Source organism: Bidens hawaiensis, unplaced genomic scaffold (genome assembly GCF_021521415.1).
Source record: "Bidens hawaiensis isolate Kalapana, Puna unplaced genomic scaffold, B.hawaiensis_p1.1 tig00010168_1, whole genome shotgun sequence".
Classification (NCBI taxonomy): Eukaryota; Viridiplantae; Streptophyta; class Magnoliopsida; order Asterales; family Asteraceae; genus Bidens; species Bidens hawaiensis.
The window spans coordinates 74,054-97,951 of record NW_027491771.1 but is presented as its reverse complement, the minus strand read 5'-3'; the positions used below and the strand labels follow the sequence as shown (position 1 = coordinate 97,951).

The 23,898-nt window shown below is 35.2% G+C and overlaps 3 protein-coding genes and 1 pseudogene across 3 annotated transcripts; 2 read left to right on the top strand and 2 right to left on the bottom strand.

The window, feature by feature from the left end:
* The first annotated feature begins 478 nt into the window (after positions 1-478).
* LOC143534480 (transmembrane 9 superfamily member 8-like) lies at positions 479-4,934 on the top strand. The gene is made up of 7 exons (XM_077028956.1): positions 479-601; positions 1,828-1,992; positions 2,072-2,181; positions 2,319-2,427; positions 2,513-2,625; positions 2,724-2,874; positions 3,540-4,934. Exons 1-7 carry the CDS (start codon positions 488-490, stop codon positions 4,695-4,697), a joined length of 1,920 nt encoding a protein of 639 aa, XP_076885071.1. The 5' UTR covers positions 479-487; the 3' UTR covers positions 4,698-4,934.
* Positions 4,935-6,855: 1,921 nt separating this feature from the next.
* Positions 6,856-11,496, top strand: LOC143534479 (neutral leucine aminopeptidase, chloroplastic-like). Its single transcript, XM_077028955.1, has 10 exons — positions 6,856-6,929; positions 8,172-8,589; positions 9,096-9,290; positions 9,396-9,621; positions 9,690-9,816; positions 9,900-9,995; positions 10,074-10,151; positions 10,232-10,292; positions 10,659-10,846; positions 11,243-11,496. Exons 1-10 carry the CDS (start codon positions 6,864-6,866, stop codon positions 11,375-11,377), a joined length of 1,590 nt encoding a protein of 529 aa, XP_076885070.1. The 5' UTR covers positions 6,856-6,863; the 3' UTR covers positions 11,378-11,496.
* A 331-nt stretch (positions 11,497-11,827) lies between these two features.
* LOC143534478 (putative LRR receptor-like serine/threonine-protein kinase At2g24230 pseudogene) lies at positions 11,828-14,516 on the bottom strand (annotated as a pseudogene).
* A 3,006-nt stretch (positions 14,517-17,522) lies between these two features.
* LOC143534439 (uncharacterized) lies at positions 17,523-23,603 on the bottom strand. The gene is made up of 10 exons (XM_077028929.1): positions 23,328-23,603; positions 21,435-21,549; positions 21,247-21,357; positions 20,946-21,118; positions 20,449-20,775; positions 20,134-20,259; positions 19,051-20,061; positions 18,209-18,701; positions 17,983-18,073; positions 17,523-17,888 (listed from the first exon to the last, which is right to left on the bottom strand). The coding sequence occupies exons 1-10, from the start codon at positions 23,601-23,603 to the stop codon at positions 17,699-17,701; spliced, it is 2,913 nt and encodes a 970-aa protein (XP_076885044.1). The 3' UTR covers positions 17,523-17,698.
* Between the last annotated feature and the right edge of the window lie 295 nt (positions 23,604-23,898).

Genomic DNA, 23,898 nt, shown 5'->3' with positions numbered 1-23,898 from the left:
AACGACAAAAGAATCCTCTAAACGAACCACCGACTAAAGTACTCAAATCAACATACACTTGTCTTTCGTTCAGGGAAAACCCTCACCTAAGGCCAACGTGGCAACGCCAGTGAACGCTCGTTCGAAGACATGATAGTGCGGTGAGATAAAACCCGTTCAGTTTAAAGATCCAACAAGTGAAAACCACATACTCACCTAGGCTATCATCACCCTAAAACATCTGTAATTAAATGCCGGAAGCATGAATCAAACCCGAGATTACTAATAAAACATCAAACCCGTAACTAATAATAATAATAATAATAATAATAATAATAATAATAAATCCCATAAAAACAAATCCAACGGCTGAGAATAATACAACCATCGCCAATCTCCACTCATCTTCCCGATCCCCAATTAGGTGCAGCTGCAGCAGCAGGTTTCCACCATTAAAACCAAACTCACAACTCACACACAGATCTGAAAGCTTCTTCAATTGCATGACATGGGCACTCAGTCGCATCTGGGTCTTCACTTACGGATCTGTTTCCTTCTTCTCTTATCAATCCACGGACTCTCGTTCTACCTTCCCGGTGTCGCTCCTCAAGATTTCTTCAAGGTATTAAAAATCAGATCTTTATGTTATTATTATTGTATTGGGCTTGAATCATTTGATGGGTTGATTGAATTGTTCGTGAATTTGTGATTGTGGGTTTAGATCTTGAAATGTTGGGGTTTGTAGTCATTGTTTCAAGATTATAATTGTTTTGATTGTAGTGTTTAGTGGCTACTGATAAATTAAATTTAGATTATGTATGCTATGATGAGTATGAATATGAAATTGATATGATTTGATTAATTGGATGGACCGTTCGAGAGTCTGATGCGCGTGTGCGTAAGTTATTGAAGATTCGTGGGTAGATAATACGTTTTGTTGCCGGAAGCTTTTGATACTCGGGTTGTAGTTATCGATCTTTCATTATTGTGAGTTTGTGATTATTGTATTTATAATGTTAGCTTGTAGTTATTGGTTATGTTCATGAAATTGATCTGATTTTATTAATTGACTGGTCTGTTCGCAAGCATGATGCGCGTGCGCGGTATTAATGAAGATCCGCGGGTAGAGTTTATGTTTTATTAGCCGGAAGCTTTTGAAATCTTGGCTTGTAGTTATCGATCTTTCATTATTGTGAATTTGTGATTATTGTTTTTCATAATGTGGATTATGTATGTTATGATGACTATAGATAAAAGCTAAGGTTATTAGCTTTGGGACCGTAGATCTTGTATGTTCACTAGGTGGGATCTTTATGCATTATGGAAAACCTATTGCTTAAAGAAAACTAACAGTCTTGTAATACTATTACACCTCAAATACCAAGACCTGATTTGTATACGGCTATACGAGTGTATGCATTCATGGAAAACTTTTACTGTAAATTTGAAGTTGGCAACATCTCATGCTTAATGCTCTCGAATTAATGCAGTATATGCGTGTATGCATTCACGAAAAGCTTTTACTGGAAATTTGAAGTTGACAACATCTCATGCATGATGTTCTTGAATTAACACATCTTTATTGAACAGTAAACGACTGTGCGTGACAATAAGTTTCATGCATTATAGTGTTACTTTTGTAACTGTAATATGGAAAATAAATCTTAGTTTGTAACTGTTAATTGAAAAAAAAAAAAAATTCACGGTCAATGATTAAACAATGTTTTTCATGTCATTTTGTTGTATGTTTTGCTGTTTATGGCCATATGTAATTATGCATTCTATGTTACAAGCTTCATCAAATGTGTATCTGTAATTATGCAATATGTACTTATTATTATGTTGCAGGGAGATACTCTGAGGGTAAAAGTTAACAAATTGGCTTCTACAAAGACTCAGCTTCCTTATTCTTACTACTCCATACCTTATTGTCGCCCTCATAAAATAGTCGACAGTGCCGAGAATCTTGGTGAGGTTCTTCGTGGTGATCGTATTGAAAATTCTCCATATGAGGTAAAAAAATTATAATTTTTGGAGATTTTCTTATTATGTTTCTTGTTACGCAATGTTTTTAATTACATTTCTGTTGCAGTTTCAAATGCGAGTTCCACAGATGTGTAATGTTGTGTGTCGCGTAGTACTTGATGAGAAGAAAGCCAAAGAGTTTAAGGAGAAGATCGATGACGAGTATAGAGTTAACATGTAAGTTACTTCACACCTCATTTGATTTGTCATGTTATAGCAAATATACTTATTTAACCTCCATTTCAGCATAATATGGGATAATCTTTATTCCCGTTTCACGCAATCTCTTATTTTTGGTTATTGTTTATTGACAGGATATTAGATAATCTACCTTTGGTTGTTCCAATGGCAAGGCTGGAAAAAGATTCGCCCGTTATATATCAACATGGATATTTTGTTGGACATAAAATACAATATGCAGGAGTAAGTATAACTAAATCAAATTTAACTGTTTTTTTTTAATTATCTGTTATTCATCAGTTTTACGGTAACTTATGTGTATCTGCAGACAAAGGAAGAAAAGTATTTTATCAACAATCATTTGACATTCATAGTCAAGTATCACAGGGACATTCAAATAGACTCCGCAAGAATCGTGGGATTTGAAGTTAATGCTTACAGGTAATGATTCTTTGACTCGCCATCAACCTGAAGTTGTCAAATGGGTTGACTTACCACTTATAAAACTGACTGAACTGTGATTATTTGGTTGGATCCAGTGTGAAGCATCAATATGATGGAAAGTGGAACGACAAGAACCGCCTAACGACATGTGACGCACATGCTAAACGGACCGTCTCGGCCTCTGATCCTCCACAAGAAGTTGAAAATAACAAAGAAGTTATATTCACTTATGATGTTGATTTCCAGGTAAGTCTTAGTTTAAAGATATCACTTTTATTATCATTTGGATTTTGCATTTTCAACTCACGAATGGAGCATGTTTGTGTTTGTTCATTTAACCTTAATCGAGCAAACTATCGAACACGAACAATTAAACAAATCGGCATTTCTTGTTCATGTTCACGTTTGTTTATGTTCGTTCGTTAATGATATACACGAACAGTTCATGTACATTGACGAATGGACATAACTGAGTATAGATAAACGAACATAAGTAAATGAACACTAATTATAAGTAAGCACGAACATAAAAATGTCGGGTGAGGCTTAAAAATATATTATAACCAGACTAAATTGGCTTAAAATTTTATATACTTATGTAAATAAATTACGTTAAACAACATATACTAACAAACATTAATGTACATAAACGAACGAACGAGACATGTGTTTATGAACAGTTTACTTAATGTTCGTTATGTTTACAGGCATAATTTTGGTTTTGTTATATACCAATATCTCAAAAGTTTTTTAAGTAAAAAATTTTAGCATAAATGGATTCTTTTAAATGGGTTGAGAGTTGTCCAAACTATTTTTAATGCATACAATCTTTAAAAACGCTTTATTTAAAAGATTTAAGATTGGTATTGTTTTAGTAATGACTAATCATAACTATTGTGTTTTATATATAGGAAAGTAATATCAAATGGGCATCCAGATGGGACACTTATCTTCTAATGGCAGATGATCAGGTTCACTGGTTTTCCATCGTTAACTCGCTTATGATCGTTCTTTTCTTATCGGGTATGGTAGCCATGATCATGTTAAGAACACTTTACCGCGACATTTCAAAGTACAACCAGTTAGAAACACAAGAAGAAGCCCAAGAAGAAACGGGCTGGAAGTTGGTTCACGGAGACGTGTTCCGCCCTCCGGTTAACTCGGATTTACTTTGCGTTTATGTCGGAACCGGTGTTCAATTCTTCGGTATGATATTACTCGCCATGATATTTGCGGTACTCGGATTTCTTTCCCCGTCTAACCGAGGCGGGCTCATGACGGCTCTACTCATACTCTGGGTTCTCATGGGTATCTTTGGCGGGTACGCGTCGGCTCGTCTTTACAAATCGTTCAAAGGAACCGAATGGAAATCAATCACTCTCAAAACCGCCTTCATGTTCCCGGGTATCGCATTTACCATCTTTTTCGTACTCAATGCGTTAATCTGGGGTGAGAAGTCGTCCGGTGCGGTCCCGTTCGGTACCATGTTTGCTTTGGTTTTCCTATGGTTCGGGATCTCGGTCCCACTCGTTTTCGTCGGAAGTTATATCGGGTTTAAAAAGCCCGCACTCGAAGACCCAGTGAAAACCAATAAGATCCCGAGACAAATACCCGAACAAGCTTGGTACATGAGCTCAGCTTTCTCGATTCTGATCGGTGGAATACTTCCGTTCGGTGCGGTCTTCATTGAGCTCTTTTTCATCCTAACATCGATCTGGTTACAACAGTTCTACTACATCTTTGGTTTCCTTTTCATCGTGTTTGTGATATTAATCGTGACGTGTGCGGAAATCACCATCGTGTTATGCTACTTCCAGCTCTGCAGTGAGGACTATCTTTGGTGGTGGAGATCATATTTAACGTCGGGTTCGTCGGCTTTGTATCTGTTTTTATACTCCATCTTTTATTTCTTCACCAAGCTTAACATCACAAAGCCGGTTTCGGGTATCTTGTACTTCGGGTATATGTTGATTGCATCGTATGCTTTCTTTGTGCTGACGGGTACGATTGGGTTCTACGCGTGCTTCTGGTTCACGAGGCTCATTTACTCTTCGGTGAAGATCGATTGATCGGTTGGTTAAGGAAGGGATGAGTAGTAGTAATATGTAACAAGCTTTGGATGTTTTTATAGGGAAGTAGAGTATGTTATTGATGTTTAGTTATACAAACTGTTGAAATTTTACTTGCTTCTGCATAATTTGTATGTAGAGATTTGAGAGGATTTTTATGAGATTTTTTTTAATGTTTATTGCTATGTATCAAGATTTTGAAGTTTGTGTTTGTGAAGTTGATTGTGTTTGTTGGCCATGTTTTTTTGTCATGAAACTTGTGGCATTGCTACATAGGCTATTGGGCAATAACTAGTCATCCGTTTAAATCCGTTAATTTAAACTTCGTGGGGTTAGTGGGACTAGTTAAAAAGAAGGATTGGTTGTTAGTGGGAGCGTACTAGTTTGCTGCCGGAATAACATTTGGGGTGTTGTGATATGGCGTGCTCTTAGCTGGTGAGGTGGCTAGATGACGCCTCCTTTGCCATACGACAACGAATAGCCTAAATGGCCATTGATATCAAAAGCTCTAAATGGTAATCATTATATCCTTTCAAAATGGAATGAGATGATCGTTCAAGATCTCAAAGTGTTTCTATGAGCGGACCATATTCACTTTTAGTAATTGACAGCTCGTGCCAATTACAAAGTTATAAATACGTCTTATCTTGCTTTTGACGTGACTTAATCATTTTTGTATTTAATCAACAGATTATGAAGATTTTGAAAATAACCGAAAAACTAAGGATAAATGAAACAATGGAAGAAAAAGAGTAACAACACCCATAGAGAAAAAGATAACTAGTACGCGAGAATATGTATACTTTTATGTGTCACGTATTGTAATGAAATTATGGTTCTTTATAAGAGAACGGTTTTCTAATTGCACACAGAGTGATAGTAATTAACATGTTGAAATCAAAGACTACTATAAGTTAAGCTTAACTTGGTTCATATGCATTTTTCTTATTATATGTGGATTAAATCATTAAATACAACAAAAACTGTGAGACTATTGTAAGTTGAAGTGCCGAGTGAAGATATTTTGGAGTATAAAAGGAGTTAGTTAACAGCATTTCAAGTTCGCAAATCCACCCTCTCAACAATCATCGGTTACGAAGTTTGTTTAGCCGATCAACTTTAGTTTAGTCTAAATTTTGGTATGATTTTTGTCGGTTTTGTTCTTGTTATGATTTGTCTTCTATTTATTCTAATAAGGTTTATCATTTACGTGATCAAAATTATCTTTGTTTATATTATGATTTTCTTAAATAGCTTCTTAGTTGGTGCTTAATTTGAAATGAATGTATAGATAGATTAATAATTCTTATTTTAAACTCAATTTATTATCGAAGTATAAACCAAATCGGAACCTTACTATTGGTAATGGTTTGCCTTGGTTGGGTTTTAATTTTCAACGGTTCAATTTCGATTTTTGATGAGAAAAAACGTTTACTAACGGTTGAGCTCATAGTTTAATGTAAAATCATCAAAACCGGACTGCAACACACCCCAATACAATTTTTGTTAACTTCGAAAACTATAGCAATATGGTAATCAAATTAAAGAGAATAAAATGCTCGTTTTTATGGAGCAAATATTTTTAAAAAATATTGACGTATGAAAAAGTTATGACCGTTTAATAATCAGGGGGAAGTTGGGTTAAAAATGAAATTATAATAATATATAGGTAAAAGATAAAGGATAACTATTATTTAAATTTAAGAGATTAAAATTGTAACTATTTGAAGAAACAAAAAATACACATGAGATTCAATATTAAAATGACTTTTATATCCTTAACGAGGATGGTACCATATGCTTCAATAATTGTATTTACCCTTTAGTTATGTATCATATATATAGTATATAGATAAGTGAGTCACAAGATTTTTATAAAAATAAAAAAAGATATTTTATGATTTCTTTTTATTAAAGTTATACTTATTATATTATAAAAGTTAAAACCCTTAGAAATAAAAGCATAGGCCAGTGAGGAGTCACGCATGTCAACCACACTCCCTTTGATCTCAACCCAAGTTAACTCCTTACCCTATATATACTCGCCAAATGGCTCCATTAGCATTAGCAGCCATTCGAGTTGCAGCAGTAGTAACACCACCGTACTCTTTCATATTCACTAATAATAACTTCAGATCCATATCCTATCTCCGACAGCACATACGTATGGCTCATGTTATCGCTAAGGCCACTCTCGGCCTCACTCATCCCGCCCTAATCGATCACCCCAAGGTTATTATTATTATTATTCTTAACCTAGTTAGTTTTCATCGCTTATTACTTTGATTCATTCGCATCAATTAACTTCTATTATTAATTTTTGATCGATTATTGCGTTCACTTCACTAACCTAGATTTGTATCCACTTGATTCGTGGTTGATCGTTATGTTGATTTTGTAATACTAGATGCAAATTGATTGTTTGACCAAATAACTAAACGAAGTTGCATGCACGGTTATGTTGATCTGGTTGGCTTACGAAGCGTTTTTTTTCAAGCTCGAGCTTGGATCGGGCTCCACTCGTTTTTTATTTGTTTGTTTTTATTTTTATAATCGTTGTGAAGGCGTTAAACAAGCCTAAGCTTGGCTCGAGCCCGTGTGCAGTTCCTTAAACGAGCCAAAGCTCTGCTTGAGCTCAATTGTGTAGTGTGAAATGAATACATAGAAGTCCGAAAAGGCTAAAATTAAAATTAAAAAAAGTGAGTTGTTAAGGCCAGACTAGCCTAAACAAAGGCTTGAGCTCTGGCCCAATAACTAAACGAGCTTTGTTTGAGGCTCAGCCTTGGCTCGTGCTGCTTGCGTTATTTCGAATTGATACCATCTCGAGTAGCTCGCGAGGTGCTGAGCTCGTTTGCATCACTAATTACTCTTTTTAACTTATAGTTTTATAAATCTAAAGCAAGTCCTTTTTTTGTCAATTTTTAGGTTAAAAAGATATTTTAGTGGAATATGACTTATTTTGAGGGAAATTTGGTGATTAGATTTTGGTTATGTCCATGTGCATAAGCCATAAGTATAGAAATTGAGAAATCTTTTTAAAAGTCACTGTGTGCTAATTAGTTTCGTAAGTTCATTGTATCAGTGGAATAATGATTGTATCTTATATTTACTTGAATTCTGCTAATTGTGTAGTGTTACTTAAATAATTACTTACCTAATGTTGCTTTACATTTGATCATCTTGATCTATAGGCAAAAATGGGAAACTGATCAAATGAGTTAAACTCTGTAAATCAGTCAAAAGTTGCACAAAGTCTATTTTAAGTGACTACAGCCTCTTTACATGTTTTATTTTACCAGTCATATTATTATTATACTAGCATAGTTTTTGTGATTGTATTTTGTCATATCTAATAAATTCATTTCAGAACTTCGATGTTATAATTGATGTCAACTTATCCTTAATGAAATGTGTTTGTGGATTGTTTATAGAAATACTAAATTTTTCTTCTACTTTTTTTTTTGAATATGAAAGATCTCTTTTGCTGCTAAAGAAACCGATTTGTTGCAATGGAAAGGAGACATACTTGCAGTTGGTGTGACAGAAAAAGACATGACAAAAGACAAAAACTCAAAATTCCAAAACCCGATTCTAGAAAAACTTGATTCAAAATTAGGTGGATTGTTATCTGAAGTTTCTGCTGAGGAAGATTTCACTGGAAAAACGGGACAGTCAACAGTCATTAGGGTTTCAGATCTTGGGTCCAAACGGGTCAGCTTGATTGGGCTTGGAAAGCCAACAGGCCCATCTACCTCCGGTTTTCGTGCTTTTGGTGAGTTGGTTGCATCAGCTGCAAAGGCTTCACAAGCAAACAATGTTGCTGTTGCATTAGCGTCCGATGAAGGCTTAACTCCTGAACTAAAGCTAGCTACTGCTTCTGCAATAGCAAAAGGTTAGTCCTCTTTGTTATTTTAATTAAAGGTTGAAAATTGGTGGGTTGGGTGGGTTTGGTGACGGGTCAAAATGGGTCTCAGACTGACCCGCCAATGCTTATCGCTCCTTTTCTTTTAATTAGTTTTTTAAATACTTTTTAAGCGATCGGAAGCATTTATATTTGATCTCTAACGGTCAAATGCTTAAGCCTAAAGATTTGTCTAGAAAAAAATAGATTAAATGTGTCAATCGGGTTGAAAGTCATGTACTCATGCATTCAAATTCATGAAACCTTCTAACTTGATTATCTACAACTAAATGAAATACATTATGTAATACCTTCTAACTTGATTATTTAAAAGCAAATGAAATACAATTGTAATAATAATGTTTTTAATCATACTTTACAAATTAGTATTTAGGTGAATTGGCCGAAACATCACACATGTTATTTATGTTAAAAAATTAAGGATTTTAGCTGTACTGATAACGTTTCTAATATTGAATGTTTTGACTGTGATATAGGTACATTGTTGGGTACCTATGAAGATAACAGATTCAAATCCGAGTCAAAGAAGCCGTCTCTCAAGTCTGTTGACTTTTTTGGCCTCGGAAGTGGGCCCGAGCTAGAAAAGAAGCTTAAATACGCAGAAGACGTTTGCTCAGGTGTAATTTTGGGAAAAGAGCTTACAAATGCACCTGCTAATGTCCTCACTCCTGGTTAGTCAACATTCATCTCACTTATTGTTCTTTTAATTCTTTTAGTTTCATTAATCTTTTCTTACTCTATTTGTATTGTTTCTGTTTTGACATTTATGCCCTCAGAGGTACTAGCAGAAGAAGCTGAAAAGATTGCTGCTGCATACAGTGATGTTTTTACAGCAAAGATTCTCGATACCGAGCAATGCAAAGAATTGAAAATGGGTTCGTATCTCGGTGTTGCTGCTGCTTCTGCAAATCCTCCAAAGTTTATACATTTATGTTATAAACCACCAAGTGGGCCTGTTAAAACCAAGCTAGCTATAGTGGGAAAGGGGCTGACTTTTGACAGGTAATGATAGTTTTATATCTTTTTTTTTTTTGGTATAAGATATAAATTTGAACATTATTTGTTTTCAGTGGTGGCTACAACATCAAGACTGGCCCTGGTTGTTCTATAGAGCTAATGAAGTTTGACATGGGTGGTTCAGCTGCAGTGTTAGGTGCTGCAAAAGCCCTAGGTCAAATTAAACCCTCTGGAGTAGAGGTGAGTCAGGCGGGTTATAACGGTTTGGCCTGTTTGAGATTATACATAACTAGAATTGACCCGTTATGGTGGTGTTATCACAGGTTCATTTTATTGTGGCGGCTTGTGAGAATATGATAAGTGGGACCGGTATGAGGCCTGGTGACATATTAACAGCCTCAAACGGAAAGACAATCGAGGTATATTTTGTTGGGTAGTTGAAGAAGTTCATCAAATCTTTCACATGAATACGTTAATTGTTGGTTTTTATATTTTAGGTTAACAACACTGATGCTGAAGGGAGACTTACACTAGCTGATGCTTTGGTGTATGCCTGTAATCAAGGTGTAGACAAGGTAGATTTAGCTGTCCATTAACATTTTTAAAAGTTTATTTTTTGTGGGTCCTACAAAGTATACTTTGTTCATATCTGCAGATAGTTGATTTGGCTACTTTGACTGGAGCTTGTGTAGTTGCTCTTGGGCCCTCAATTGCAGGTATCATATGAAGCTTAATATATGAATAAGAAATTACTGCAACAATAAATTATTATTTCTTGATTTTGATCGATGTTCTTGGGTGGCAAACATATGGAACATGTTCCAACATCACTTGCCACCATGAATGAATTCATTCCAAAATTCTACGCCTATTAAAAAGATAGCATTTGTGCACATGGCGCTTAACGTCTAAAATGGAATCGAAGCTTATTCAAAGTGCCATCACCCAAAGCATCCACTTTTGACACGTTTACATTATTGAGGAAGGATATGTTATATACCCTAAAGAATATGTATTGTTTGTATGCGCACTATATGGTAAACTTCTAATATTTGTTAATATTTTTGTAAAAAATAAAACAGGCATCTTTACACCGAATGATGAATTGTCTAAGGAGGTGGTTGCCGCCTCGGAAGTTGCTGGAGAGAAACTTTGGAGGCTGCCAATGGAGGAAAGTTATTGGGAGTCAATGAAATCCGGGGTGGCGGATATGGTCAACACTGGTGGTCGTCAAGGTGGTTCTATTACTGCAGCTCTGTTCTTGAAGCAGGTATCTTTTTTTTGCCTCATGAAAATTGTGTTAATTTTCAATATTAGATGTTTCATTAAAATTGAAAATTTAAGCTATTTTTTTGCTTATTGTTATGATGCTTTGTTCCACTTTCTATTAAAAGCTAAAATTACATTTTGTGCATTGTGATCATCTGTATATATTTATTTAACTACTGCATTTTTAACTGCATATGAACTGTTTTTGAGGCACCACAAGGGCATTTAAGACATTTTACTTGTAGTGAAGTAACATCTCTTTGCTTCCCATTTGGTGAAAGTTGTAAATTTATCCGTTGTGATTACCATACATGTACTGTTTAACCTCCTTGAGTCAACACAGTATTTTAGAAATTTGACTTAGGTCAAAAAGTCAAACTAATGTTTTGCATTGCAGTTTGTTGATGAGAAAGTGCAATGGCTGCATATCGACATGGCCGGGCCCGTTTGGAACGACAAGAAAAAGGCGGCAACTGGATTTGCTATCCCCACTTTGGTGGAATGGGTTCTGTCCAACTCATCATCTAAATAAGACAGAGTATCCTGATTATGGCAACTACAAGTTTAGAGGTTCGAATCAATTCAAAATGTGGTGAAAATGGAACAATTTGTGATTTGATCTCGTAATTGAGAAGAAACAAAGTTTGCCAATTTGGATTAATAATAATCAAATCACTAATATTTCTTGACAACTTCTACAATCTCATGAAGCATGATTCTGATTTTTAATATTTCGGCATTTCGCGTGCATTTATGAAATACAAAAATAACATTTGGAGTGCGCATTCAATTTAATTTAGTTTTCTTCATATCAGTGATATATTGGCGATATTTGCTCTGACCTGAAACATATGAACCTTCAGCAATCTTATTAATATAAGTTACATTCTAAAGAACATAACATAAAAGTTACAAACTTTTCATCAAATTTGAAGTTTAAAAGTTTTTTCACAATAAAGACTCATTTAACTTTCTAATCCTCTCATACTGGTTCAATATCCTTTAGCAGCCCAACCACTTGTTGTATATTCGGTCGCTTATATGGAACATCAGCCGTGCATAGATACCCGATTTTCAAACCTTCCACCATTTCATCTTCATCACCCGTGGCTCGAATCTTTGGATCAATGGCTTGTGACCCTCGGTTCACTCGCACGAGTCCTCTAACCCAACTAACCAAATCTTGTGCTTTCAAGTTCTCATCATTTGGATACTCATCACCAACGGCCTTTTTACCCGTAATCAGCTCAAAAAGCACCACCCCAAATCCATACACGTCAGATTTTGGTGTCACCACATCATCTGGCGAGACGTAACCAACGGACCCACATGCCACGTCATCACTTGCACCATTTCCAAAGATTTTATAAAGACCAAAATCAGATAATCTTGGTTCAAGACTGTAATCAAGATACACACTACTCGCTTTCATGTCTCTATGAACGATCGGTGGTGAACACCCGTGGTGCAGAAACGCCAGTGCACGGGCTGCACCGAGCCCGATCTTGTGCCTAAATCGCCACGTCGTCAACGAACCTTCGGGCCCCACATTTCGAATACCATTTTCATTACTTTCTTGATCTTCCCAACTATCATTACTCCAATCTTCACTCACATGAACTCCAAGAGGAAGGTCATACAATAAATTATGCAAATTCCCATTTTCCATATAATCGTAAATCGCGATTCTTTGATCACCCGCCAAACAATAACCCATTAACGGAACAAGATTCGGGTGTTTGATTCGACCAAGATACTCAAACTCATTTGCAGCCTCTTGGTCAGTCATGGTGGAACCATGCACCAGAACCTTAATCGCTACATGAACCGCACCCCCCAAAAACCCGTGATAAACGGGTCCGAACCGACCTTCTGCCAAAAGGGTGTCTTGACTGAAGTTTGATGTAGCTGATAAAAGATCAGAGAAAGTGAAATTCAACAATGGTTTCTCAAAGATCACCACAGGGACTAAAGATGCAACCTTTACATCTGCAACCCAAGTGGTCGAATCCGTTTTGAACGAAAACGGGCCCGAAATGATCTTTTCTTGATGGGAACACTCTTTAACATCCCACCTTATGGTTCTTGACCGATACCCGAATGCAAAAAGTAGTAAACAGAGAAGCAAACAGATCAAAGTGATCGATAAACCCAAAACAAGCTTAAATCCTTGATGTTTATGCACTTTTTTCTTGAAAAGTGTTGGGTTTGCAGCAATCGGGCAGCTGTTTGTTGACCCGATGAATGCGGATCGAAGTGTTTCGAGTGAAATATCAGAATCAAAAAGGGTTAAATTATTGTAAGAAAAATTGAATCTTTCCATCCATGGGAGTTTTTGCAGGAGTGTTAAGGGTATGTCTCCAGATAAATTATTATTTGAAAGATCAAGATTTTGAAGGGTTTTGAAGGTTAAAAATGGGATCTTTCCAAAAAGATGATTGCTTGACAGATCAAGTGTTTTCAAATGAGTTAGCTTTGAAATTTGATCATCAATTTGACCCATGATGTTGGTTTTCGATAAGTTAAGGTACTCTAAACTATTAAGTTCATCAATTTGGATTAATCTTTGTTTGGAAAACCTGTTTTTAGCAAGATTAAGATGCTTAAGATTATGAGCTTTAGTTAAGTTACCAAAAAACATTCCACTAATCTTGTTATCAGACAAATCAAGATGAGTTAAGTGTGACCAATCAAAAGATTGATTAAGAGAAATATGACCTTCAAACTGATTACTCCTCAAATCAATCACCTCCAATGGCCCTTGAAATATTTCAACCACAGGACCCTTAAAAAGATTCTTGGAAATATTCAAATAATTCAAAGAAACCATTTTTGAAAAATCAGAACCTCTTCCATTAATCAAATTTTCAGCAAGATTCAAACTTTTTAACTTAGGAAATGATATGCCAAAATCTTTAGGAAGACCCCCATGAAACCTGTTGAAAGAAAGATCAACAGAAGTCAAAGAGTGGCAGTTTATGATCCCTGATGGAATAACCGAATCAAACCGGTTTTGGTTGAGGTTAAGAACTTGTAAACCAGCAAGAGAACTGAGTGAATCAGGGAGATCACCAGTGAAATTATTCAAAGAAAGATCAAGTTTTTCTAATGATGCAAAGTTGCCAATGTTGGATGGTAGATTATCTGAAAACTTGTTGTTTGAAAGATTAAGTGTTTTGAGTGAAACCAAGCTCCAAAAATCAGATGAAAAACCAGTGATTTGATTACTGTTTAAATCAAGAAACTGAAGTTTTATAAGTTTGCCAATGGTGTTATCAGGAATGGGCCCAGTGAGGCCTAAACTAGGAGCAACAAGACCAATGACATATTGTTGTTTAGAGTCACAAAACACAGCTTGCCATGAACACACAGAGGAAGAAAGATTGTAACTTTTTGATGAATTAATACCCATTTTTTCAAAAAACTGAGAGATGAAGAACTCATCTGAATTGGGTATGGACTGTTCTTGCTGTTGACCAAGGTTTGACTTCAAGAAAAGTGTTAATATCAAAATGGAACCTAATAAAGCAACCCTCATTTTCAATATTAGCAAAAGAAAGATTGATATAACAAGATGGTATGTAAAACCCTTCAATAAAAATCAAATCTTTTTCACTTTTTCACCACCTGCCACCAGTCAACCACCACCAGCCACCAGTCCACCACCAGCAGAATATGCTGCTTGGTTTCAAGAAAATATACCCACCAGAGAAAAGAAGTAAAGTTTAAAGCTTTATTGTCTTTTTGTTAAAGTTGCATGAGAAAAGGCTTCAATCTTTTTATGAAAATAATAATAAAAAAAATGGTGAAATATAGGGAATAGGTAATTTGGCAGTTTTTTAGTGAGTGAAGAGAGGGTGAGTGGAAGGGGTTGATAAATGTGTCATGGGTGGGTGAATATATCAGAAAAAAGCTGTTGATATTCAATGAATGATGGCATACTGTGTGTGTTTTGAGTGTGTTTTGTTGTGTGTGTGGGTTGGGGTGGTAGACATCATTTTGATTTTTTACTCAAGTTGGATTATAGGTTTTTTCCATGATGAAATTGGATGTAATTATGGATATGATATCAACTTTTTAGAAAGCAAAAAGAATGTTTAGAGGGAAATATAATAACTTCTTTGTCAACAGTTTTCATTTAGGAGAAATCATCAAAAATCAAAAGACATGTATGCATGATTTAAGTCAATATACACATTTACTTCGTAAAAAACCAACCAGAAAACGCCAAATAAACTAAGCTGACTATGGAAGCAAGCTTTTCGAAACATAAACTGTTGAAAAGTACTATAAGTCTACGAAAACAATCGCGTTTAATAGATAGGTTTTACTTTTTAGCCGGGGCTTTTACTGGGCACATATTTTATGGTTTTACCGGGCACAATCGCGTTTAATAGATAAGTCTACGAAAACGTTGTCCTTTTAAGGTTTTATGTGTCGGCTAAAAGCCGACCTCTTTAGCCAACTTAACTTATTTTACTTTTTTCATGGTTGGTTTTGAGTATGTTTATTTTTCAGTAGACTAGAAGTCAATATCTATTTTTAGCTTAAAAGATGGCCAACATATCTATTTTGATGATTTTTCCTTTCATTTATACCGGATTAAAATAATATCATATTCTTTTTAAATGTGTCTATCGTACATAAACCTCAACGGACTTTCTCATTTCTTCCTCTTTCCCGCTTTCATCTCACATTCATCATCTGTAGGGGTTCGTCCCCAAAGACTTATGCTTGTGCCTCTCTTGTTGTCCGTGATATTCACTTACCATCAGAAGTCCACGTTGGTGTCGGTATAAGCGTATACTAAAAACCTTTCATAAGATAATTTTGAAGATTGGCAAAGCAATTTTAAGGTGACCTTGTTAAATGTTGAAACCAAAGAACCTCAACCATAGTACAGGCTAGAGTCACACATATTTTATAACATGGTGCAATCATATTGATATATAAAAGGTTAAAAACTTTACCTTTCCTTTACCTTTGAAAACATTTCCAGGATGCTCATGTATATTATTTTAAAACCACATGTATTAGTTTGTGGGGAATTAAATAACAAATTCATAAATACTTGAATTTTAAATATACACATGCATAAATAAAATATTTTAATGCATAGATAAAAGTAGAAAGTATTTAAGTTGAAAAAAGTTATTTTTTCTACTAAGTTCTTAACTTATTATTTTTGTCATTAAATATAACATTATTCACTTAGATTTAATATTTTTTTAAAAAAATCACAAACAATGGAGGAATATTGAACCTTGAGTTAAAAGAACAGTAAAAAAGACACTTTTCTAATGATATATTTTTTTACATTTTTATTTCTTCTTTAATGTTAGTTTCTTTTTTTAATGGGATAAGTGATAAAAAAAAGGTTGCTCGATGATGTAATTTCTTAATGGGATAAGTGATAAAAAAAAAGGTTGCTTGATGATGTCATGTCATGTGCATGGTTGTAAAAATCTCGTCTACCTAATTAATCGTTAGGCCGTACAGACCGACTAGTCGTCGATTAATCTCTATTTGGTCAAAATCGGTTAAAACTGAAAATTATATATACAAAATTTCATATGTATATTTGAAAAATTACATGTAAATTGCAATCTGATTAATCTCTAGCTTTACCCCACTGACTAGCGCCTTGCGTTTTACAACACATTTGACCTATGCATAATCACCAGTTCAGTTTCCTCTCAATATTTAGACAAATTTAAACTATGTGAGCAATTAAATTCTGTTTATATTAACACAAAAGATGATACAACTATTTGTCGTGAACTTGCTTTAAAAAAATAAAAACACTTGTGAAGTCATATTGATTATTTATGTGAGCTCACATGTTACAACAAATATATCTCATTAAAGTATGACTTTGTAGGCAACAACATAAACAAATAACAATCTTCCGGGTTATAAAAACAAACAGTTACTTTATCCAGTTGATGATATTGAATATTATGTTTTTCTAGTACTCATATTTTAAAATGATAATAACTTGTAAATACTCAAATTTAACCCACCCTACAAGAGTCCAGTCATTTGATTTTCTAGAAACTTAGGGTCCGGGGCGGGCCCGATCCTGTCCAGCTTCAACTAGATGCAAATCCTTAATTACTGATACTTAAATAAGAAATCAAGAATAAAATCACAATAATGGATATCTATAATGAATCATTATACATCCTTTAATGGATTGTGGAAATAATTACAAGTCATTTAGCAGCCTGATGTTATTTCATGAATACTTATGTAAGCTTGTTTATGAAGAAAGCCATCATGAGAATTATAGTGGTGTTAATCATTGTGCCCCAATGCTCACCCAAACACACATTGCTTTTCCAAAATAAATAAAGCACAAAAAATCTTAACAAACAACCCGAAAATAGTTGTATGGTCATTACATGCAACAACGCTGTTCAAGGTCGTTGAAGCGCGTTCGATACAGAACCACATTATAAGTTCAAAGCGTTCAAAGCTCCAAGAACCGCATAATACACTTTACGCATTACAGTTAAAAAAAAAGATAAAAATATTTATTAAGTTATGGCATTTCTTTACTTGCACTTGATCTTTATTAAAAGTCCCTGCTATATGCTAAGATATCATTTGCACCAATTAAAAATGTTATAACATTTAGAGGTATTACATTACTTCAATATCCTCTTAAATCAAATGTAGTACGAAAAAACCTGAACTCGAAATACTAATTTCAGACAAAATACTCCTCACACCTCAGGAACTCACTCAATCTACAACTCACAAAATAATTTTAAGAAAATACCTGGTAAATATGCCGGGCATTCTCAATCGTCAAATCCGAGAAAACAATAATCTTGGCATAATTTCAGCATCATATCCTGTACGGCACATTGCTAGATCTTGACTCTTTAAAATGCTTGTTTTTCTTTTTTGATAAATTTTGTTTTTGTGAGTGTGACTTTAATCTCTCGTTTGCGATATCCTGAAAAGGGTTTCTTCCGTCAAATTCAGTTTTTGAGATCTTAACTTTCTTCCTCTTTCCTCTGTCATATTCTTCATCCCTGTTGAGAATTACAAGTTCATACAATATAAAGACTGTATAATTAATCAAAGTTTCTTATGATTAAAACATTTATTTGTGGCATTATAACTCACCATTCATCACCAATATAACCAATGGCAAGATCCCGCCTTTCTTCACTAAGGATCCGAGATGGTGCTGACTCATCATCGTCCCATCGAGGAACTGAATTAAGAGGAAAAACATGTGTAGGTCAAAAGTATTCAAACCATTTTCCTCAAAACACAGATAAACAGAAAAAATAAATTTTATATTACTATGAAAGTGCGGAAGAAAGGGCAAAATAGTAATTTTACTCACCTGTTCTCTCATCAATGCCTCTGGTAGGCATATGAAGAAAATTCTTTTGTGACGATTGATTTAATTCTTTAGGGTTTGATTGACTTCCACTATTAGAATCACTTGTTGCAAGTACAGCACTGTCTTCAACAACTCTCGGTTTGAATCCGTGATCATCAACAAGTTTGACCGTCTCCTGTACTTCGATTTTGACAAACGAAGACAAGCTTTCATTGACCAAATTCTCTTGAGCAAGATTCTTGACCCGCTTGTTTCGCTTATGCTTCTTTTTCTTCCTCCGGTTTAACGATGCCCCCAAAAGAACATTTGAGCTGAATTTCATACTTGTTACCTTACACTTTAACAAGTTCTTAACTTTTTTACGAGGTTTCTGCACATAAGCTTTCTTCTTTATAGAACTTTCCTTTTGTGGCAAATTTGGCAATTCTGTGTTATGGGTTTTCCCGCCAAGATCTGATGTTTTCAGCAATGCTGACTCATCCTCATCAATTTCCTGAAACTTTTCTCCAATTAGTGATAAGAAAATTTTCAGAAAGTTACAGTGGTCAAATGTGTAAAATATAAGCTTAGCTAAATGAGTCCAAAGGGTCAAAAGAGTCAAAAGCTAAGGGGTTTTTTTTTTTTTTTGCATAAAACCGCCAAAATCATTCGATTCGAAAGTTAAAATTATAACAGTTATTGCCATAACAATGTAACACATAGATAGCTTTTGTAATCATACTTAGCACTGCTAAGTTTGATTTTTTAAAATGTAAACAAAAAGTGTGCCTAACTTGTTAAAAATGACCCGTTTTGACCCCTAAAAGATTACCAGTTTTACACCTTTTACTGAGAAAGCATACCTTCTTATGGTCTTCTGTTTTACTGGGCTCCAAGGTGGTTTTTGAAACTGAAGTTTCTTTGGTTTGGGTCTGTTCTGGTTCTGACGCATCAGTATTTAATTTGAAGTCTGTTTGGGTCTCTTTTGGTGCAACCGGGTCGAGCCCATTTCCCTCAGTACCGACAGCAGCCAAAGAATTTTGAGCATTTAAGGATCCATCACTCAGGCCCATTTCCATCTGGGTCTCTTTTGGTGCAACTGGGGTGAGCCCATTTCCCTCGGTACTGACAGCAGCAAAAGACTTTAGAGCATTTAAGGATCCATTACTCAGGCCCGTTTCCATTTGGGTCTCTTTTGGTGCAACCGAGTCGAGCCCATTTCCCTCAACACCAACAGCAGCCAAAGACTTTTGAACATTTACCGATACATCATTCAGACCTGTTTTCATGTGGAACTCTTTTGGTGCATCAGAACAAGTGGATGTGCTAACAGAATTCAAAGATTTGTCTTCGCTTAATGATTCGTTACCAAGAAGAGTGTTTGTTTGGGCCCCTGCTGGTGCACCTGGCCCGTTGGGTGTACCATTACTTAGACCAGTATTCATTTGGGCCTCTGCTGGTGCAACTGGCCCGTTGGGTGTATCATTCTTCACAATGTTCTCTTTTTGTTGAGCAACATCTGCAGTTTCTGTCAATGACATTTGAGCATTTAACGAACAGCTACTTCGGCCCGTTTTCATTTGAGCCTCACTTGACGCACTGGGCCCATTGGGTGCACCTGTCATCACAATATTCTCTTTTTGCTGAGCAACATCTGCAGCTTTTTTCAATGATGTCTGAGCATTTAATATATGGTTACTTGGGCCCGCTTTCATTTGGGCCTCTCTTGGCCCATTGTGTGCACCATTCATCACAATCTTCTCTTTTTGATGAGCATCTTTAGCCTTTTTTGATGAAAAATTGTTTCTATCTTTAAAATAAAATAACATGTAAGCTTTCTGCTCAAAAACCATCTTTTCACTCACTTGAAATACCTGTTCAAATCAAGAAGTTAGACATAACACAAGAAAATGACCGTTTTATCCGCTTTCAAGTCATATTATTACCCGATTGTCATCAAGTGCATACCACATGCCACTAGACGTCCTAACAAAACAATAATAATGACCAGAACGTGTACTCCAACCAGCATGAACCAAAACACCATAAAGTGTGTACTTCAAATCACCATCCTGCATCATTTTGCAAACTTATTTTAGTTAAAATTAAAAAAGAAAAAAAAAGGGTTAAAAGTGGATACATCAATTTCAACTCGTTAACTTATGTATTAGTTGATTTTGGTTTTGTTTCACCTCTAATTGGTCAAACGAGTAAAATCAACTATATATTGAAATAATGCAGGTCAAAATGGTCAAACTTACATATGGACCGGTGACAAACGGTTTCAGGTCCAAAGTGGGACCGAAATGAACTTTCTTGTCAATCTTTTGGCCTGACATGTAGCATCCAAAGCGCTTAAGGTGAACGGTTAGAACATTTGGGGCCTTGTAAACTGTAAGCTGTTTGAGAGCTTTGACTTTTTGCTTGCACTGCTGACACTGATATTCCTTAGCCCCACCATCTAAGTGTTCTTTAGCAGTAAAATTTGCAAAAGCCTTATATAAAGTGTCGGCATTCAAAATTTCCAGACTTATATCCAAGAACGGGTCAAATTTGTTTGAGCAAGAGTTACACTGCATGCATTTCACCTGAAATATAAACAAAAAGATTAAAAAATTCCTTTAAAGATGACAACTTTGACACACTAATCATTCAAAAAAATTAAAACTTTGGTAAAGTGTTTTGGGTCAAACCACCTAGTTTGACCCACATAAACCAGCTACCCAACCCGTTTCGCCACTCGCCACAAAAAAATTACCTGACTACGAAGTTGACCACCGAATATTTTGTGAACCAAACTTTTATCATAAGCACTTTGTGATTCAATAGGCACTCCTTTAGGTAAGCAGCATTTGTGCATTGATTCCAATAAGTTCATCATGTATTCATGGGCATCCTCTTGTCTTGAATTCCTAAAAGTTCTAGATATACCTAATTATGTGTTAAGATTCAAAAACTGAAATAATAATGAATGTTGATAGATTTCTGAAAACAAAGTAACAAATAATGAAATCTTTAACTTAAAACAAGAAAGTGAACATCAATATATTGTAGGATACAACGCAAATTTGAAACAAGGTCCTTAGGTGCTAGTGATCTTCCTGGTAACTGTAGTGCACGGCTGACGTGATTCTGAATAGCACATAACGCACAAAATCCTGATTTCCGACCTTTATAAAGAGAATGGAGTACAATATAAGTCAAATGTTTGTCTAATTCATGACCAAAAATATAAGTTGATGCTTACAGGTAACTTGATGTTTTCCACTCTGCAAATATGCAGCTAAAGGTTCGGTGTATGTTAAACATTGTAGTACTGAATTAAGAAAGCAAGTGTTCCCAAGATTCTCTAAACCAGCACCCTATATATATTGTCAAATCAAGATAACATGTAAGTGTAACTTTTTCCTTCAAAAAGTTGATTGAAGTGATAGTGTGATACAATCTTATTATAATCTAAAACTTCAACTCTTCTACCTCCTTGGCGTTTTATAATCTTACTATATCAACTATTGAATAACTCAAATACTCAAATTGACTATTGCTCTCCAACAAACAAACAATCCAGTAACCCACATACTCAAATTGATTATACGGATTGGATTTTTGGTAACTTTTATCTTATTGTGCCTATTCTTAACCTGTTTAGTGAGGCATGACAAATTGACAATAAGTGTGCTAAGCATATGTACGGGTATGTGCTATGCCAGCTTAGTAGCTTACTTTTTGTTGTTAAAGTGTGTGTCAATCGGGTATGAAACTCTCCGACAACGCCTAACTCATCAAGTTACATAAGAGAATCATAGAAAAATACAACACGTCTTTTGTATAGAGGGTATTACAAGTATTCGTTCATTACAACTAATGAATACGATTTCTACACGTTTACAAGTATACGTTGGATTACTCACATATTCTTGATGACATTAGCCCAATTGGTCTCCCAAGACCACCTCCTGCCACAAACGTTGTACAAACTTTTTTGTAGCGGACCCCACTATTGAAAACAATTTGTAATTTAATTTCCACTGGGAAGGGAATCGCATATCAAATTGACAAGATTGACCAAACCTACACCATCCACCAAATCGGCTAAAAGCTTTGTAACAAGTTATAGGTCGACTTCAATAGCGGAATCCCCTATAACAAACTTTGTAACGTGTTGGTACCACAAGATCAATATGGGTGATGCCATCAAGCAATGCAATGTAATCCAATGTATATATATGTAAACATGAAAATCATACTCATTAAGTATAAGGAACGAATACTTGTAATACTCTGCATCAAAATACATGTAATTTTCTATGATCCTCTTATCTTGTGAAAGCAACTTGCTGAATTAGGCCTTATGGGATAGTTCCATATCCAATCAACACTCATCATTACAAAAGTTTAGTGATTCACGTATTTGTGCAACTTATTTGTCTTAGCAGAACATTAATCTATATATCTCACAACAATGAGAAAAGTGTATGGACTAACATAACCTAAATACCTCTATCCAATGATCATCTTCATTTCTTCACTAACAAGTAATCACTATACTTTAACCAAAAAGTCAATAGCTTGAATAGCATTTAAGTACTTACCATCCCATCACATACTCGCAAGCTACTCGAGATCAAATCGATAAAAGCTCAAAACGAGCCAAGCTTTTTCAACCTCAAGCCGATCCCGAGACTCAAATAAAGCTTGTTTAGTTATCAAGCCCAAGCTCGAGCCTCATATAGGAAGCTCGTTTATGCTCTTCGAGCCTTAACGAGCCTTGTCTATTTTTAAGTTTTACCTGTTGTTGACTTCTATGTATATATTAAACAAAACACCACACAAGTACTACACAAGCTCGAGCTCGAGCCGAACTTGTGCGTTTAAGATTTTTTTCTCAAAATATATAAAAATATATAACTTATTAAAACTGACTAAAAACGAGCCAAGCCGGAGCTTGAAAAACAACTCAGCGAGCCGAGCTCGGGTTTTAGAAAAAGAACTCGAAATGAGCCAAAGCTCGAGCTCTGGAAAGTCAAAACGAGCCTAGTTGAGCTCGGCCCTTTTACTCAATCACACCCCTAATAATCTAAAACAATTAAATTGGATAATAATAATAATAATAATAATAATAATGATAATAATAACTTACAATTCTCCTGATAGTAATGTGAAAACTGAGTTCCTGATCCATCAACTCCGATGCATCTCTTTTCTTACCCGATAACCCGATACTTTCCGACCCGACACTTTGCTGATTGTTATTATTATTATTACTATTTAGGGTTTCAAGCCTAAAACCCCCATCATTAGTGAACGGCTTGCTTGCTAAATGAAACTCAATCCTTCTAAATGTCGACTCACCACATGGCTTTTCAGTGGCACTAATATTATTATTACTATCGATCAAGCTCAGTGGTTCGGCCATGGCGAATTGAATTGGAGATTTGTGTGCTGCATAAACCCTGATAACTCTTGTGCCGTGTGAGTGAGCTTAGGGTTTGATCGGTGAATATGGACCTTTGATTTGATTTGATTTGATTTATTTAAATGTTTGTTGCTAATTTAGATATTTACGTTATTAGTTTTCAATATTTATACATGTATATTTAGATTTTAATTTTATTTATTGTAAGAAAGTTAATAATTAATATACTTGAGGTTTGATGATGAAATGGTTTCACAAATAAATGATATGCTATAATCCGGTTTAAAAGTTATCT